The following is a 20,839-nucleotide window of genomic DNA, read 5'->3' on the forward strand; positions in this document are numbered from 1 at the left end:
TATTTCTACAAGATAAAATATGCCTTCACTACATAGCAAGTGTTTTGTAACAGTAGCGCTGCATTCTATTCAGTGGAGTGAGTGAACTCATCTTTATTTTCAATATCGCGCAACAGCGCCGCTCAGGGTTTGTTAGGATAACTGCATGTATTTTCATGCCCTTCAGCATAACATATCGCATTGTAAGATTTCATCAAATTAAGAACATTTTATGTGGAACTATATGTTTGGCATGACCATTATATGATGATCATTATATTTATACAGTATATGTAGGTTAATGTACTTGAGAGCTATGAAATCAACACAACATCAGAGGAAATTAAATAAAAAACGAACATCCGTTACTTATATTTCTACATTTATTTTCATCTATATTAACTCAGTACACAGTCGTTCTCGTATTCCCAGTCCTAGAACCCAAGAACCCAGAAATCCAAACTTTCCATTTTCTCACATTCAACATTTGCATTGTACATAATTTTACTATAAACTTCAAATTACCCAAGTAAGTGTAATCGATTTAATATAATTACAATGTTTTCATAATATTTAACACAAGTATAATACATTTACTAAAGAATTAAAGCTTTAAAAATGTTGCGTAAAAGCATGACATACTTATTGACATTCATTATGATAGGCACTTTCCTCTCTATTCTTGCTTTAAAATGATAAATCTTGCTATATACTTCCCATCTGCATACTTCAATTCTGTCATCACCTTCTACTTAAATGACACAAGGTACACTATATCTTTACATCCAATCAACCTTCTTAACCTTAGTAGAGAAATGGTACCCACCATTCCATGTTGTTCCAACCATCAATTCCATTATGTCTTTTCTGATAAAAAGCAAAACAAGCAAAGTTCAACTAGGCATGTACAATTTCACAAATGCTGTTGAACAGCTCACACAAGTGATTGAAATGGATGTCATACCTGTTTGGCAAAAGCATCATTCACAATGAGAGCAAGCACCAGGGAAAGTGGTCAGATGTCACATTCGCATAATATGTCATAAAGATAAAGCTGCGCTTTCAGAAATTGTCATCTAGTGTATTTTTTTCAGCTGTCATATGAAAAAGCCCCAGCACAATTCTCCGCAGTGGAGTTTACATGCTTTTCTAAATGCTCAGTCAAAACCGTGGCATACGCAGCATTATGAGAATAAAATGAGCACATGCATCAAGCATTCATACTGATTCTCGTCAAACAAGAAGCAAAGGCTTTGTGCAATGCTAGACAAACACAGGCCTGCAGTCCAACCTCAAGAGATGTTTAGAGAGATAAAGGATGGATAACATTAGAAGTAAAGGGCATGGCAGAGGTCAGATGAGATAGCAATTCAAGAGCAAGAGCAAGGGGGTGATTGTACCATCTCTCCACTTGAGGATTTTTCATCTTTTTCATTGCAAGCCCATCACATTCTTTGTACATTTCTTTCACCTCTCTGTCACTGAGACTCTGATACAACTTGAGCAAATACATCTTAGAACATTCTATAACACTTGTACACAAATCTTCAATGATTCTGCCATCCATTATCTTCTGTCACAATAGGATTCTGTAATATATAGTTTACTTACCCCTTCATCATTCAATCCTTGTGGCCCCTTGTACATAAAATCATTGATCATTATTAGGCATTAATGCTGATATTTTATTTAGTTGCTCTGACAAATAGTGTCTGTGCAATACTTTCTGTGGGTTAAACATGTTAATTTGGTGTAAAATAAATGAGTTGCAAACTGAAATAGAAACAGGAATCAAAGTGTGGACAGTACATAAATATCTCAATATTCAGATGTTGCTGAATACTCTATTTTAAAAATAATTGTGTACTTGTGTGGAGTGACTGAAATACTACAGTTGTGAACATGCAAAAAAAATACAGCATCTCTGACTGATGTTTTTGTTTTGTCATATTACTGAAGTCGAACAATTCATTTAGCAGAACAGAGCTCAAGCATTCAAGTGCTCTTGCCCAGGGTGATAATTAGTGTCACAGTGGATTCTCAGTAAAGTATGGAGCCAGGCCTCCACACGTTTGGTTGCAGACCCATGCTTGATGTACTGAAGCGGGGCCTGGGTACCCGTAGGTTCTGGCTACTCCCGGACCCTGAGGATCGCACATTAGGAGACAGGGGACTCAGCTCAGGGGCGCTCTTAAACTGCTTGGCTGCCTGAAATGGGGTGTAGGGTTGCCCAAAAGTGGGTTGTGGGATGGGCACTGAATTGGGCATGGGGGCAGTGGATATTTGGGGGAGAGCAGGCAGGGCTGCTGTCGGGGCTGGAGGAGGTGGCGAGAATGGTGCAGAAGGTCGTGGAGCAATGGGAGGAGGGGAAGTGACATCACTGCGCCACATTGGCTCACCGAGAGTTGTGGCAGAGCGAGGGGCAATTACAGTGGGGGTCAGGGATGTGGGTGCAGACATGGGAGTAGGCGTGGAGAAACGTTTGATTTCATACACACGGCTTGCTTTAACAGGGACCTGCTTCGGTGGGTTAAGGAGATTACCTGTCATGCCAACACCATTCTGCTGCTGCTGATAAGTGGCAGTGTTTTGAGGGACTCCGCCTCCATAACTGAACAAAGAGGAGTTGAGCTGGTATGGCTGCCTGCTCACAAAGTCTAGAGCCTTTATACCCTGTTTGTGCTGGCCAGGCACTGTTTTAACCCCAACTTTAGTTGCATCATTAGCCTTTGTGCCACGCTGGGCTACTGGAGGGCAAGAAGGTGACAGCAGTGGATTATAATTAATGGGTGGTGGGGCTCGGATGTTTGGAGAGTATTTCCAGTGACCTGGGAGGGATGGTGTGGGTGAAGGATCACGAGGCTGCGCTGGAGATTTGGGCTGTTTATCCACCACATATCGGTCCATGCGACTTTGTCTGCGTGCAAACAGCTCCGCACCTTTACCTTGCATCTGGGGCATCTCAGGAGCTGGTTGAGCTGGTTTAGGAGCCACTGGTGGTGGCATCTTGTATCTCTGTGCCTGCATGAAGTTGCAAGCCTCTGCACCCAGGTTGAGGAAATCTTCCTCAGGGCCAGACTCAAACCCAGCCTCTAGACCCGAACGGGACCTGTCATCCAAGTTCTGCACTAGAGACAGTAGTTCAGGGTTGTAAGATGGAGCCTTCTTCTCCTCCTGAGCATTGAACATTGGTTTCTTGGTGCCACGACGACGAGCCTCCTGCAGGATCCCAGTGCGGCCGACAGGGACTGAGACCCGCTGCTCTCGAGAAGTCATTGCATCAGTGGAGTTGGAAAGAGGATACTGCTGGGCAACTGGTGCATTTGGTATTTCCGGAGTAGTGGCTGCCACAGAGATGTATGGGTTAAAGGAAACTTTGTGGGCTGGTGAAGATTGTACATTTGGTGTTGCAGGAGCATAGGTGTGGGCAGGAGCTGGGGCTGGGGCAGGGGCATTGTGAGCATTTGTGAATGGGGGAGAGAAAGGCTGTGCTGGCACCTGAACCGGTGGAGGTGGCTGATACTGAGCAGAAACCTTGTGGTACGGAGGACTGAGCTGCATTGCCTGTGTTTGGGGTGGAGAGTAAGGCTGAGCTATACCAGAAGGTGAATTCAAAGATGTTACATGAGAAGATGTTGGAGAAAAAGGGGCAGATGTGCTGGAATAAGTTGGGGAGTAGAGTGGAGCGTTTGAAGGGGGAGGAGAAAATGGACCTGAAATGATTGAGGATGGAGAGAGCACAGAGGAAGGCCCATTGTAGGTGGCTGGTCTGGCAGGGATATACAGTGATGTTGTAGAGATGGCTTTCTTCCCCTCCGAGCCAGCAGGAGAGAAGGGAGCTGGCATAGTTGCCACAGACACAGCTTGAGCCTGTGATCCAACCTTTTTGGCAGGGCTGGGCCTGAAGACTACTGGAGCAGTTGCTGCTCGGTGGCTCACACAGCCAGGGGCAAATGGCCTGGCAGTTCTGTTGTGCACTGAGTTGGCAGTCGATGAGTCTGCTTGATCTGGTAATACTCCTGCCATTGATGGCATGGGCATCTGGACTGGAGAGGACAACACAACACTTGTCCGGCTCACCACCAAAGGTTCCCCGTTCATCATACTAGTACTATGAGAGGTTAGGGGTGTGACTGGAGTAACTGGGGTGTATGTTAGGGTTGATTCTCCTTGATGCTGTGGCATGGAGAAGGCAGTGGGTGTAACCAGGTTTGACGTATGTTTTTCTGCTCTTTTCCTCTGTTGTTCAAAAAGCTGGGCTCCTTTTCCTGAAGTGGCGTTTAAGCCGGGGCTAATCTCTGCATCTCTGTCAGGCACAATACACGCTGAAGTTCTCTTGTCTAAAACTTCCAAGTAACCGCTATCCCAAGTAGGGTCTGGTGCAGCAGAAAAACCATCCTCATCAAGCTCAGATTCGCTCCCAGGAAACAGGCTTTCGTCTTCAGTTTCTCCCTCTGTGTTACTGTAGCTTTCTCCGTCTACACTGCCAAAGCATGTGAGAGTATACTTTTTGGCGCGCTGCCGTCGCTTTTTAAACATAAGCACACCTTTAGAGTGAGGGTTAGGAGCATCTGTCAAGAGTGAAGCAATGGTGCGGCACTTGGATCGGGCCTCCTTCACCTGCTTATCTTGTAAACTCTCACCTCTGTGTAGCTCTAAGGAGAGAAAGATAGTGTGTATATCAATCAGCAAGAAATACTTTACATTTCTTTACTTGAACCAACAGTATCATTTGTATATTTTGTTTTATACCACATGCCATCATTTAACCATAATGATGATGCACATTTATTATATATTTACATTTGAATATACTGCTTCTCAGTACATGTTTGTTGTTGTTGCTGTTGTTTGCTATAAGTATCTGTTTCAGGCACTAGTTAACAATTGTTTTCCAGTCTGCATAAAGAAATGAAAAAATTTTTTGTGACATGGCTTTACAGGACTGTTAGCATGCCTTGTGTGGTCTATAGTCTATCTTATGACTTTTATATAACAGCGCCTTTGGTGATGAATGGGCAACATCACACATAAAGTCATCAAACATAATGTGACAACTTTAATAAATCAAGCTGGCATTGTAATAAATTGGAACACATCTAGTTGAGTCAGAATAGCTCTGATATTAGACACTATAATGCAGTGGTTAGATGCTGAAATGTCTGGCACCAAAATTCTCATGGTAAATTACTGAGCTCATCCTTCTCTACAAATAGCCCATCACATTCTAACAGCTTGAGCAAGTAACCCCTGGGGATCCAGGATCTATATTAAAAGACAGGGTAAAGAAATCTGATATGTCTAATGGACATAGTCTTTTCACTAAGAAATTCTCATTCTAATATAAAGGGCCTCAAAACATCTTTAACGTTGGATCAAATTAAGCCAAATTAAATTCAAAATATTCTCATTTAAGAGGTTCAGAAAAGGCATAAATGTGCTTTCAATTATACAGTAATTATCTGTACAGACTTCTGATTATCTAGACCTTACAAATGACCATTCAACAAACAAGTTAACCATTACATACCTGTTAGAATCAAAACATGTGACATAAAATTATTCTTAATGAGAAATGGTTGACATATCTGAGCTTATTTAAGCAATTCAGTTTTCAATAGATCAATACACGTAAAACAAACTTAACAAAAACACAAAAATCAAAACTGATCTCTGTAAATCCAAGACACAGTATACAATGCCTGTGCTTTCCATCACCTTGTCTCATTAGTGATCATTTTATCCCCAATGTTAGATCATTTAAACAGAAAACAAGCTCCATCTGTCTAAAGCTTTACAGAAGCCCTCAGGTCTTTACCTGCATAGATGTGTCCTTCGTGTTCAACCTCTCCAGGCAATGTGAAGCTCCTCATGTTGTTCAGTGTAAAAAACTATGTTCTTAAGCCAGCCTTACTGGCAGGACACACACAAACACACTAGTGGAGCACAGCCAGCAATACTTGGGCGCTCTGCCTACATTGGTGCGAAATCAACCCAGTCTATAGTCTGAGGTCAGGCCTTTTAAAGACCTTTTGTCTAACCACAAGACCCTGTCACAGGCCTAGAGAAACCCCATTATGTCATTCAAGCTATTTTGGTCAGTGAACAGAGCTAACGGACATTTCCCACCTGTTTGGGCCCACCTCGGTGCCTTTCTGGATAGGCCCGCTTAAGCTGAGCGTCATGTGGGGTCATGCTGACATCTCCAACCATACCACAATGACTTAACCATACCAAATCAATGACTCTAAACCTACTTTGAAATTGAAACGAGTACTACTGATCAGATTTGTTTGAGACTAATTGTAAAATGAAAAGATAAAAAGGTAACTACAGTTGTATCACTTACAATACACTGAAATAATTCCTCCACAAATGCTATTTAATCTAACTATCTATTCTTAGAGACAGCGATATTTCTCTGATTGGCACATCCACAATATTTTATACCATGCTCTTTCGACCTCCCACCATGCTGTCACAATAACAGGTGTGCACGCTTCATCTTCTCTTCTTACCAAGGCTGTCTGAATGCCCTGGCTTATTCTGTAATTTCACCACTAACAATGACAGAGAAGAGCAGCTGTCATAGACACTTATCCTCACTGCACTAATGTCTCTAGCCTCAGAAACATACACACAAGAGAATTCACAAACAAGAGTTCTAGATATTCTGAGTTCAGAATTCTCAATAGAGATACAGAATTAAACAGCAAAACGTGTTTATTTACACAGTCCTCAAAATGTCCCGTCAGTCTTGGAAAGCAAAGTGACCTTCAGACTGTCGGCAGGGTGCCATTAGCGGAGAAGAACCCCTTCCCAAAGGCTTCAGAGAGGGGAATTAGCACCCCATCAGCTACAGACACAAGATATATTGTTTGACTCCAATGAAGTTTCCAATATGTGTTTATCTTACTATAAGAAGAAATGTGAAAAACAGACTCCTAATCCTCATCACTTCATTAACTACATCACATTGACACCTGTGCATGTATGTCATGTTTAAGGTCAGATTTTTAACCTTTGAGAAGGATGAGCTTTCAAATCACTGAATAGTGACTCAAGTTATAGATTACTAAGTAAAAATAAACACTTGGCTTCAATAGATATGACCAAAAGTACAAAAACCCAAAGAAAAACAGCTACTGAACCAGTCCAGTGGTCCTAAACCAGGGGCCGTAGCCCCTCGACAAATTTCCAGAGACCCCCTTAAAGGTCATAAAATTATTTAAATTTAGTTATATTAGCATTATCATAATTAAAGATAATAGAAAGAAGGGTCTTCAAATACTAGGGTCCTTAGTACTTTAAGAATATTGTTAAAAAGGGAAAATAAACTAAAGATGTAGAATATTTTGTTTAACAAGTCCAGATAATTCTTGGCACTTAAAATCACATTATTAGCACAGTTTAAATGGAGAGAATGAAATATCACTGACACTGGACAGCAACTGGACATGCCTTTCCCAGCATGCAACAGAGGCTTGTATTATAGGCCTGAGTCAAGGGACAAATATAGACTCTTGCTCATTTGAGTCCAGCCCCTTTCCCCTGCCCTGTTAAATCCTCAGCAGAGGGACATGAGGAACCCCATCACCAACATTTGTATGAGCTCAATTACAAATCCCACATCATAAACATATTATTTCCCACTGAGCCATATCCTGTTATTAGGTTGTATGGTAATCAATGAAGCAAATGTGTATCCTTAACTAAAAGTTGTCATACAAACAACCACTGATTCAAATTTCACAAGCCTTAAGAACACAAAATGCACTTAATTTTGAGACGAACATAACTGAAAGTAATGATAACGTGCAGTAAAATAAGGACTGCTCTCATTGATTTAGTGAGTTCATTCAGTGAATGATTCTTCAAACTGACTTGTTTTGATCGATTCATTAAAAGAACTGGTTCATAACAGTCATTTGTGTCATCATGACTCAAACTACATGGGTCTTGCTCAGTTTGTTTTTACATTCAAAATCATTCTGCAAACTTACATTCTCAACTCGGGTTTGCAAAACTTGCGAAGTATTACAAATCCAGTGATTATTTCATCCTCAAACATGCTCTCTCTATCAATTTCATAAATACAACTTTTTTCAGACCGACTTTTTTCAGACAAAACTTTTCCCATTCTTGCAAAAATTAAATGTCCACATTAAGGATCTTCTTACAAAATGCAGCATGGATCTCACTTAAATAAACTGATTTCTGCCTTAATTTTCTCAAATATCAGTGCATCTCACCAGATCCAGATTCACACTCCTTCTTGACATTGGAGATTGACTTCTCTCTAGTGGATTTCCAGAGGTTAAATTTAACACAGTACAGAAATAATGTTTGAGGTAATGACAAGAATGCTGAGGTAATGCTGAGCTCATCCTTATATATATATATTCACTCTTTTTTCAATTTACATAATTTAAATTAGTTAATGCAACATAAATAAGAAAAACTGTCAAATTGTGTTAAGACGACATTAATCATTTTCTTGTTGTAGGACAAGGAAAATATTACTTCAAGCAAAGCATGCTAATGTGTGCTATGATGATAGTTAGCTTTTAACTGCAAGAATTAATCTGACATTAAATTATGAATTTTACTGGATTTAGTAAGTTTTATTATGTCTCCACTTCACAAGGTGTTTCTTAAATTCAGTCAAATAGTTATTTTTCTTTGAGCAATTAAATGGCAATTGAATTGGTGTATTATGGTGTATATGGTATATTAAATAAAGATATTCAAACATACAGTATTGTTCAAAAGCTATGTCAGCTTATGTGACAATGAAGGCTAAATTAGCTGGCTGCTGAATATTCAGCTTTGCCATCACAGGAACAAAATAATTCAAAATATATTACAGATATAAACGGTTATTAGTTTTAAACATTTTAAAAATCTTACCGACCCCAAAATTTTGAAGAGTAGTGTATGTATGTGCTATTTAAAAAAGATGACTGGTACTCACTAGCTTGCTTGGCCTTGTCCATGTACGTGACAGTGAGTTCTTCATCCACTGGGTTGTCCACAGGACCGACCATGGGTACCATCTGTCTGTGAGATGCAAGCATGAGAGCCTCTTTCGCCCGCTCTGGAGAAACAAGTGGAGGTGGGACAGTGGGGGGCTCCTGGAACCCACTGTCCACTTCAGCAGCTCCTGATGGACTTGAATTCTCAGAGGAATTTTCTGCCTGGTGCGACCATTCAGCCTGCGAAGGCTGGTAGACCACTTCTCTACGTGCCACCCCAGGCATTATGTGCTGTTGCTGAGTCCCCGTTCCCTCAAGATCAGATACAGGCCAGCTCTGTGTTTGAGGGTACATGCAGATGTCCTGTGTGCTCTCATAGCCACTCATTTCCGAAGTCTCCTCCTCTTGGGGTGAGGCTTGGCCAGGGCTCTTGGCAGGAGAGCTACTGGGACTTCGTCGTCTCTGCCTGCGCTGCTTCTCTTGTGCTGCCACATCTGCGTCGCTGTCTGTCTCCCCGTAGTAAGCTTCACTGTCTGGAGGGGACGTAAGCCACTCGAGGCCGCCGGTGGGAGACATGAGCGATGCTCTGTGGACACCAGGCGGTTTAGAGGCAAGAGGAGGGGACAGGGCTCTCAAGGCTGCCCGGTACTCCTTATCAATACGGGGAGAGGGGGCCCGACCCAGAAGCACCACAGACTGATATGCAGCTGGGGCCCTGAATGGAAAGCAAAGTGATTATTTTGAATATAAAATTAATAGCATGACTTTCAACTCCTCATGATAATGATATCTCACTCCGACCTTTTGATTCGCAGATGGAGGGTTCCTCTGCCACTATCAATCAGATTCATAGCCTCAGCATGAGATAGTGTTCCACAGGACACATTATTGATTGACACCAGCTCATCAGTCTCTCTGAGCCCAGCCCTGCAGGCCTTACTGCGCTTCCTCACCTTTAACAGCAGGGGGAGACAGAGTCAGCACAAACTTTCTGTTGATGAGTTTCAGGGAGATAAACAATTATGTAAGCACATAAACTTCTAGCCATTGTTTATTAAGATATTACTTCATTTCTGAATATCATATTAGTTTAGTGATAGTAATTTTTTAGTATCATTCAAATTCCCCCACAAAAGCACATCACACTTTTACCTCTGTCTTTACATCACAGTTTGATCACAGTTTGGGGGACTTTCCAGTGCTATTATCACTAATTACTTCTCAGAGGTAAACTCTGGGTAAACTACATAAACAACCCCTGATTACAATTTAAGTATTTACAAAAAGGTTCCACTCTTCATTCAAAGGCTCTGTAAGTTCTTGTTTGGAGTATGTATCATTCTTCCGTTTTCTCGATGTGTCAATTGTAAATCCTGCCTATTCAACAGTCAGGGCTCGACAATAAGGACTGCCCGATGGCCGGGGCCAGAGTGAATGATGCTCGGGAGTCGGGACAGTAGACGGAACGGTCACTTGCCTGATCGGGCCAGTGGTGTCGGGTGTGCGTTATATATCGTCTGTGATATCGTAATTGTTGATTTAACGATCTGATATTATCGTGTATGTCCATCACTTCACAAAAACAAAACAAAAACACACCCATTGAGTGCACGCATGCACTACATGACGTAGTTTAGTAGGTTAGTGTGCGTGATTTAGTCTATTAAAATGCCTTTATAATGCCCCCAGAATTCAAGATAAGGGGCAAAACTGCCCCCAGTATATCTTTTATATTTATATCATTTAATATAGTTAACCAATATTACACAAAGAGCGCCATTTTCCTCCAAATATTAGCATGATTACAAATCTGATATTGATTTTATTCAGCGTACAGTTTAATGAACAAGCACTTCATATCAAGTGACTTATGTTTAAGACACCAAATCGACTGTTTCGCTCTATTTCGCCTACTAAAATAGTTACAAAGTTACAGCATTGTTTTGCATCTCGGAGCAACACTTCCTGCATGAATAAGCCGTTTGAATGAATCTGTTGAATCTCAATGATTCGCTCATTAACAGTGATTCGCTGCCACCTACTGGCGGGTTTAATTTCACATTTAAAGTGTCTTATTTTCTTTTTCAAATAACAGTACTTAACGTTTTATATTTTCAACATTAAAAACTTTTTTATGCATCTGTAACTGATTAACTGTAATAAAGTTTAATCTATTCTACAGTTATATAGTTATACATTAGATTACAATTTCTGTACCTGAAAATCTCCTGTTTAAACCTACATGAAAAGCTTGAAAAGCACCATTTATTTCATTTATATGTTTGTTCTGTTGTATTTATTTGTGCTATTACTCGTAATTGGATTATTTGTTAATATTTTATTACTTTAACTTATATCTAGTAGCTTTTGGTGTCATAACCTTATTTACTGAGGTTAAATATAACAAAGACAACGAAAACAATAACTATGCTTATTTTATAGGCCCATTTTCTAGTCTTTTACTTTTATTAATTTTTTGTTGTGGGGCCAGTGAAAATTTTGGCGGGGCAAGTAAAAATTTGAACCACTGGCCCAACCGGGCCAGTAGAAAAAATCCTTAGTGTTGAGCCCTGATAGTGCATTGATTTTCAAATTAGCTTATTAAATTGTGAATCATTTGTGTGGATAAACAGTTGATTTGAAATTCTTTGTGCTACATTTGTAATAGGCTACATATAAATAAATTGTTACGTATGCGAAATAATGGTGACATCGTTCATGCGCCAAGGAGCTTTAAAAATCGTTCTTAAAATGTTTCGTTCTGACCGAACTATTAATAACTGTAATGTTAATTATAACATTATTAAAGGCCCACTGAAGAGTGTTGGAACGCGCAGCATTATTCAATGTGTTGACGTAATTTCAACTGAAACAGGAAGTCAGGGTGATATATCGAAACAGCCCCACCCTTTTTTGAAATAACCAATAGCGTTTCATTTATGTTACAGCTCGGACAGAGCTGTTAGACTCTGTAAAACCTTCTAATCTCTAATGTCCTTTATATCGCTTATATACAGCATTCTGTGCAGAATTCAAATGGGCCCGATACCTTTTGTGGTCTGAGCCGACTCGCGCATATGATCTGCTCTGTGTTCTCGTGTCTCTGGACCAGAACAGACTGTGTTCACGCTGCAGCGGTTCATGTGACACGTGAAAACAGGCTTCATTTGCGTCAAAGGAAAGCATATTTACACTGTCTGAATCGTTCCCTATTCTCTTTATAGTGCACTATGTGCCATTCACCATGTAGTTCTAGTTTCTAAACTAGTACATGTGTGAACAAATGACCGATTTCAGATGCAGCTTCAGCCTCTGTAAGAGTGTAGGAGGAGGCGGGACTTCAGATTCTAGAGAGCATTTGATTGGACCGAAGATTTGATGAGAAGCTGAAGTGCGATGTGATGTCATGAAAATCTGTGATCCATTTAAGCGGAAGTGAGAGACTGTAAGTTTTGAATGCTTAGATCTCCTAAATGTGAATTTTGTCATTGTTTTGGAACACACCAGCTTATTCATAATCTTAAGGCTAACATATTCATACTAAAAGCTAAAAAACTTAAATTTTGATTTTAGGGGGACTTTAACTTTTGTTAATAATGAATTTTTGAGCAAATATTTCAAATCAGTGAATGCAAATCGTTGACTTCCGCATTTAATGAACTTGAAAACTTGATAATGCTTTTGACAAAATAGACCCTTTTCACATTTTCAGGTTTCTCAGGAGCTGAAGTAAACTTATATATCGGTGAATCGTGAATGAGAGACTACATTACATTTATTTTTTTGTGTTCCCATTTGCTCAAATAGCAAAATAGTAACTCCACAATATTGACTTTCAAAAAGAGGTTAAAAAAATTAGAGAGATTGATAATGGCAGTCAGAAGAGAGTTGTCAGTTTTACCATCACTCCCACAGCTGCTGTATTAGAAACACCTTCACAGCAGTGTTAAATGTTTTTTTTTTTTGTAATTTGATGGTAATAAGAAAAAGGTAATATAATACAAAGTATAGTGTTAAAAAAAGAAAATATGAAAAACTTTGCAGGATTTATGATGTTGATGACCATTGAAATGCATCATCACAGTCTGTGAAAAGGGTCCATGATTGTTTTCGGTCGTTTTTTTAAGAATCAGTTAAATGAATGAGTGACTCACTCACAAAAAGAATAAAGACATAAAAAGACTGAACTTACTCATGTAACCTGCAAAATGTATCCCTGAACAAATTTTTTTGATAAAATATTTCTATTCGTTACTTTTGGTGTTCTTTTGCATAAAATAGGCCCGTACTATGGTGGCCCAGTAGTGCACAACACAAAGAAATTAAAAAAGCAAACATAAGTTCACAACACAACGGAATAAAGCCACAACGGAATCAAGCCACAACACAACGAAATCAAGCCACAACACAACGGAATAAAGCCACAACACAACGAAAACAAGCCACAACACAACGAAATTAAGCCACAACACAACGAAATCGAGCCACAACACAACGGAATAAAGCCACAACACAATGGAATAAAGCTACAACACAACGAAATCGAGCCACAACACAACGGAATAAAGCCACAACACAACGAAATCAAGCCACAACACAACGAAATCAAGCCACAACACAACGGAATAAAGCCACAACACAACGGAATAAAGCCACAACACAACGAAATCGAGCCATAACACAATGGAATAAAGCCACAACACAACGGAATAAAGCCACAACACAACGAAATCAAGCCACAACACAACGGAAATGCTCCCGACCACTAGGGGGCTCTCAGAGCTCGGTAAAGTTAGTTTCCTTGCCACTGTTCTATAGAGTCGGCAGTAATATCAATACCACGATTAGTTTAAACAGTATGTAAGCATTGTATATCGACATGAAATATTAATTCAATTTCACCTATGTGCAAAATAGCTTCATATTTATACTTGTGAATGATTTGATTTGACGCGATACCACGGCGCAAGATGAAGGGAACGTCTGCCAATCCCACCAAGTGGTTAAAACGTATAATTTGTATTCATTAAAATTACTTTTAACATTTAAAAACAGACATATTCAAATTCCAAAGCTTGTCAGTCTTACCAACAGGAACTAACAACCTTTGGAATTTGAACATGTCTGTTTTTAAATGTTAAAAGTAATTTTAATGAATACAAATTATACGTTTTAACCATTTGGTGGAATTGTTGGATGTTCCCTTTATCATGCGCCGGGGTATCGCGTCAAATCATTCACAAGTATACATATGAAAATAAACATGAAACTTTCTCCATACAACATGTGAACGTAGTTGATTTTTAATTAATATATCATGTCGATATACAATGCTTACATACTTAAAACTAATCATGGTATTGATATCTTTGTAAAACTGTCGACTTTATAGAACATTGGCAAGGAATAGTAATATTACCGAGCTCTGAGAGCCCCCAAGTGGTCGGGAGCATTTCCGTTGTGTTGTGGCTTTATTTCGTTGTGTTGTGGCTTGTTTCCGTTGTGTTGTGGCTTTATTCCGTTGTTTTGAGGCTTGATTCCGTGGTGTTGTGGCTTTATTCCGTGGTGTTGTGGCTTTATTTCGTTGTGTTGTGGCTTTATTCCGTTGTGTTGTGGCTTGATTCCGTTGTGTTGGGGCTTGATTCCGTTGTGTTGGGGCTTGATTCCGTTGTGTTGTGGCTTTATTCCGTTGTGTTGGGGCTTGATTCCGTTGTGTTGGGGCTTGATTCCGTTGTGTTGTGGCTTGTTTCCGTTGTGTTGTGGCTTTATTTCGTTGTGTTATGAACTTATGTTTGCTTTTTTAATTTCGTTGTGTTGTGAACTTATGTTTGCCTTTTTAATTTCGTTGTGTTGTGCACTAACGTTACTGGGCCACCGTACTACGCTACTGCACATAAGTAATCTAATTATTTGAAGAATTATAAAAACAATACTGTACGCTACCGAAATGTTGTTTATCAAATCATGTATCATGTACAAAATCATATAAAATAGTCCTGTATTAGCAAAAATAATTTTAGAATAAACTGGAAACCAGTTAACTGTAAATAAAATAATTCACTGTCAAGCCAAAGACTAGTTAGGCTTAATCCAGTGAGTTTTGAATTGGCACACTGGAGGGATGAAGCTACAGTATGTCTAAATAGAGTGGCTTATATGGCTGTTTGCCCATCTTCAAATACCACCTCCTTGAGCTTAGGGCCTTCCTGAGGTCATCTGTCAAATATAAGAGCGCTTTCCTAACACTCACTTCATCAACACGTACCAATGCTAAAAGTCCGACCACATTCCTATCTTGTCTCTTGCTTTCAAAGGCACTTTACAAACTAACTGTTTTGATGAGTTGAGGGGTTATGTTTTCACCAACCTAAAGCAAATGTGTATTTCCCCCAACAAAGACCTAAAGGGATTTAACAGCTCAGAGCAGCTCAGAATATTAGCCATATATAATGTCTCATTTTAAAAACAGCTTTTTATATCTGCATGTTGTGGACAAAAATAAATGCACAATGCTATGAAGACCAACAAGTACAATGTTATTTTTGCTTTTCTGTGAAAACTAGTAACACAAATTTGTAATTGGAAGACAATAGATGAAAGCCGGGCCTGTTCACCTTCTTTTTATTGCCGATCAAATGGTCTGAGAATGCAAGTTGGGGGAACAACATGTGCAGCTGGTGCCAGGGCAGCTGTTGCCTCTTGGCAGACCTGAACCAGAGCATGTCATGAATTCACCATGTGTTCCCCACATAGCCTAAATAAAGTGCTCAACTATTGTAAAGAGTCAGTTGTCACTCAGCCTCAGTAGATTCAGCTTAAAACTCAATGAGTGCATGTTTATGAGAAGTGGACTGTCTAATTTAGTAAATGAAGTTGATATGTACCATAACACATTGTAAAGGATTTGAAGTATGAATGCATTTACATTATAAGTTATTATGAGGACACCCTGTACAGTATGTCTTCAGTCATTTTCAAAACATCGCCAGAGTATTTTGCTAGCCGAGCAAGTGTCACTGAGGTCGTTCTAAATGCCAGGATTAAAAGAAGCAATCAGAGATCCGGGTGGATCAGAATAGCTCAATTAAAAGTAGAGACGGTCATGGAAAAAAGGCCACACTGCAAATGGAAACAAGATGAACGTCTGTAGAAGTGACCTTGAAATGAATGACGAGGGGAAACTCCCTGGAGCTGGACGGACGTTTTTTTTCCAAGCAAAAATATGTTTCTCTAAATAAAAAAAGTCAGGGCCATTGCTCTGTGACAGATATCTTTTCCCTCAGAATATGGAAAGAGTAGACTAGACAGTCTCTGGCATCGCTCACCAATTCAAAATAGCTCTTAGATCAGGGAAAATGCATTGCACACAGTTGTCACTTAACAAATGGGGCATACTGTGCTTATAAGTAGACACTGTGGCTGTAATTCTACTCAGTCCTGAAATAACATCCTCATTTAAACAGAACTGTGTGAGAATGCTTCTTTGAAAGATCTGGATTCCAGAGGAAGCCAAACAAAAGCTGTCAATTAGATAAGAGTGAAGAGATGCACTGTGAAGCCTAGCAGATTTATCTATGGACCAGGAATGCTTACAGCACATGCTCATGAACAGCGTTTATCAACAGATAAACTAAGTGCTCTCTGGCCTGTAGTTGCAGTATTATATGGCAGTGTTATCTTAATCATGTTTGCCCTTATTAAATAAGAGATATGTCTGTGCTATATATATCCTAATTGCATTTAAGGTTTTGAAACTTAATAATACTTTTGTAGGCTTATCAAGTCTTATAGACATTCCTCATTGACATGTGGAAAAAACATATCTGTACATTTAAAAAAAAAAAAGAAAGTATATCTGTATATCTGATCAGGCCTAAATTTAATTTACATTGATCAATTTATATATTTAGTTATATAACCCTAACCCTACATTTTATATACAAATTATATATGTAAATATTTTAAATTATAATTAAATATATGTACTTAAATATAATTAGATATTTCAATATGACAGTAATTTTGCAAATTAGATTTTATCAGTACTTGCAGTACTTATACAGTATCACTCATACAAAAGTCAGGCTAATTTAAATTCAAATTTAAATGTTTTTTTAACAGCTTAATAGACATTCATTAAAACAAGACACATGATTCAGCTAAACCAGGTAGCCTATCCAACTGTCCCCTTACCTTTGCCACTTGGAGGGGTTTCTGGTGCTCAGCTCCTCCTTGTAATCGGAAACCCCATGGTGCACCTCCTGAGAGGGTCACCACTACTTCCTCTGCAACCATTTTTCTTACGTTGTTCCTGTGTCTTTTTTAATGTCTCTTGGTTTCTATCAAACGTCTCGTCCCATCCCTGGATGTTCAGTCCTCCTCTGTGGCCCAGATTGCCTGCTGAGCTTCTGTCAGTCCTGGGAGGTGAGCGCAGATACACCCCCCATGACCATGTGCATGTGAAGTGTGGGGAGAGCAAAAGGGGGCGTGAGGAAGCAAGAACAGCTCTATCTCTCTTTATTGGAATGCTGGGTTGGCGGGTGGGGGTGCGTGGTCTAGATCCAGGACCTCCTTCCTTCATCCTGCTGCTGCCGGCCACACTTGTCCTGTCAATCCACAGCCACATCCAAAGGATGCTGATAGACCCGCTAAAAATAAATACCCCAGCAGGCCCACTGAGCTTTATCTGTGAATGCCCTCAAAATGTGAAGAGAGCTGTTAGAGGAGTTATTTTGGGGTGTCAGGTGCCACAAGACTATATTACGAATTAAAATTAAGCTTACTCATTTTGCATTATAAATAAATGTTTAGCAAGCTAGATATTATTGGGGAATTCATCAGCTAAATAATTATGGGGACTTGTTCATTTGATCTAGATATAAAGTTGCTTGACCAGAGATGGTTACATGAAAAGGAATTATTATAATCAGCTATGCTTTCATTTATAATTTAGATATTCTCAGTATTATTTGGTCATTTATTATTATTATTATTTTGTCATTTATTGGATAGATTTGGGTTTTTTAATGTGTTCTTTTATGTTGTCTGTTGCTATAGCATGATTTACAGCAAATATGGAGGAATATGGACAATAGAGGAATAAGGAACTGCTGCTTTCCTCCATTGTTCTGTTTTGTGTTTGTAAAATATACTCATTACTTTGTATTCAGCAATGAAACTAATGTTATCCTGTGTAGTTGTGGGATCAAGAATTGGAATTGAGTCTCAGATTGTAAAACACAAGGAATATGTATGATCAAAATGAATGATCATATTTGAAAGCTTGATTAACATTTCAATCTGTTATATTATGCGACAGGTTCTCATAATTTCTAGACACTATTTATTAAAATGTGCAAGATCTTGCTCTTTAAAGCTCTCAAATAAAGTCTGAGGCATTGATTGGCATTAGTTCCTCTCTACTTAAAGGGATAGTTCACCCAAAAATGAAAATGTGATGTTTATCTGCTTACCCCCAGCGCATCCAAAATGTAGGTGACTTTGTTTCTTCAGTAGAACACAAATGATGATTTTTAACTCCAACCGTTGCTGTCTGTCAGTCAAATAATGCGAGTGGATGGGAACTTCTACTATAAGAGTAAATAAAACTTGCATAGACAAGTCCAAATTAAACCCTGCGGCTCGTGACGACACATTGATGTCCTAAGACACGAAACGATTGGTTTGTGTGATAAACCGAACAGTATTTATATAATTTTTTTACCTCTAAAACACCACTATATCCAACTGCGTTCAGCACTCGTTTAGTGAGGTCTGATCGCGCTCTGACAACGGCAGTGATGTATCACGCATAGACTTCAATGAGAGCGAGACATCACTGCTGCTGTCAGAGTGCGATCAGACCTTACTACCGAGTGCTGAACGCAGTTGGACATAGTGGTGTATTAGAGTTAAAAAAATGATATAAATACTGTTCAGTTTCTCGCACAAACTGATCGTTTCGTGTCTTAGGACATCAGGGTTTAATTTGGACTTGTCTATGCAAGTTTTATTTACTCTTATAGTAGAAGTTCCCATCCACTCGCATTATTTGACTGACAGACGGCAACGGTTGGAGTTAAAAATCATCATTTGTGTTCTTCTGAAGAAACAAAGTCACCTACATCTTGGATGCGCTGGGGGTAAGCAGATAAACATCAAATTTTCATTTTTGGGTGAACTATCCCTTTAAAGGTGTAATTTGTAAAATTTGGGATGATCTATTGACAAAAATGCAATATAATATACATAACTATGTTTTCAGTGGTATGTAAATACCTTACATAATGAACCATTATGTTTTTATTACCTTAGAATGAGCCATTTTTATCTACATAGACCGCGGGTCCCCTCCTCCATGTCAAGTCATCATTTTGCATGTTTATACAGGCCCTAAACGGATAAACACTGTACAGAGCGCATTTCATCACTATTTTGTTCTTCTTCTAAATCGTTCATGTTTTTAGAGGCAGCTTGCATTGTCGAATACGCACAAAGTAGTAGTAGTAGTAGTAGTAGTAGTTGTCTGGTTTATTAGAAGGAGAGACCATTCTTTGTTAGAAGTAAGAAGAAACCTCATTGCTTGAATTAATCTGTTGAAAATCCTGTATCCAATGCATATGAAACAACAAGTTGTAAGATTTAAATAATACAGATAACGCGTTTCCTGTAAACCGTGGTCACTTGAAAATGACTTTTGAGGTGTCAAGAATTACCCAATCTTGACACATTTGACTGAGGAAATGCAACCGATCGAAAAGAAAGATGTTCCATTTAATAGGGCTAAAGCCCTATTCGGACGGGATTAGTTTTACATGGGGAGGTGGGGGTAAAGTAATTATTACCAGAGCTTCTTGGTGATTTTAGTCGGACAAAACATTACGGACAGTGTCAATAAAGATTACGGCGACTTTTACCTTCTGTAAAAAGGTCCGGAAAAATTACCTCAGGTAATACTAATCCCGTTCGAATAGACCCGCTGTAAATATGTACGGTAAAATTCCATCGTTTTCTGCGCATTTTTCAAGCATGGACGCACTTGAAGAAACATTCTTTTATGTTGTAGGTGGTGGGACAAGTCTGTTGCAAACCTCAAGTATTTTCTACATACTATTCAGAGCAAAAAGAAGATCGAAAGCACTTATCAGAGGCACAAAACTAATTTTATCTTTAGCTAAGTGCCTAACATCATAATCCAATCAGAATTTAATTAATAAGTCATTTGACCAGACCTAACTGTTATATATATATATTAATTAGGCTAACTGTTAATATTATATATATATATATATATATATATATATATATATATATATATATATATATGTGTGTGTGTGTGTGTGTATATAGGCCTATATATATATATATATATATATATATATATATATATATATATATATATGTGTGTGTGTGTGTGTGTGTGTGTGTGTTTGCGCCAGGTTTGTGCACATGGTATGAGAAAGCAACATATACCCACATGACGACAGGGAGGTGATGGCGGTGCGTAAATCGAGTTACCCCTCCCACTTACTGAGATGTCTTGTCCCGTGCGAATTGGCCAATTAATATTACAGACATCCTGAGGTAAAATTACTTTACTCCACATCCCCATGTAAAACTAATCCCGTCCGAATAGGGCTTATCATACTCTCTGCTCTCAGACGACGACACCTTTGACTTGTGTCGGCCAGACAGCCACCGTAGCTTCTCTATTTTGCTTCGAAAGGGAGGGGTGAGCTGCCGTTGGTGGAAGTTCGCAACCTCACCGCTAGATGCCGCTAAAATTTACACACTCCACAAAGGTGTATCATATTCCTGATACAATTCCTGAAGATGACCTTCATCTAATGTTCACCATTAAAAGGTTTTAGATGTCTTTAACTAAG

General features: G+C 39.1%; 1 protein-coding gene across 1 annotated transcript; it reads right to left on the reverse strand.

Annotated features, from left to right (window-relative positions):
- Positions 1–348: 348 nt before the first annotated feature.
- Positions 349–17,671, reverse strand: synpo2lb (synaptopodin 2-like b). Its single transcript, XM_048170559.1, has 4 exons — positions 17,148–17,671; positions 9,756–9,907; positions 8,954–9,669; positions 349–4,634 (listed from the first exon to the last, which is right to left on the reverse strand). Exons 1-4 carry the CDS (start codon positions 17,247–17,249, stop codon positions 2,020–2,022), a joined length of 3,585 nt encoding a protein of 1,194 aa, XP_048026516.1. The 5' UTR covers positions 17,250–17,671; the 3' UTR covers positions 349–2,019.
- Between the last annotated feature and the right edge of the window lie 3,168 nt (positions 17,672–20,839).

This window comes from Megalobrama amblycephala, linkage group LG20 (genome assembly GCF_018812025.1).
Source record: "Megalobrama amblycephala isolate DHTTF-2021 linkage group LG20, ASM1881202v1, whole genome shotgun sequence".
Taxonomy (NCBI): Eukaryota; Metazoa; Chordata; class Actinopteri; order Cypriniformes; family Xenocyprididae; genus Megalobrama; species Megalobrama amblycephala.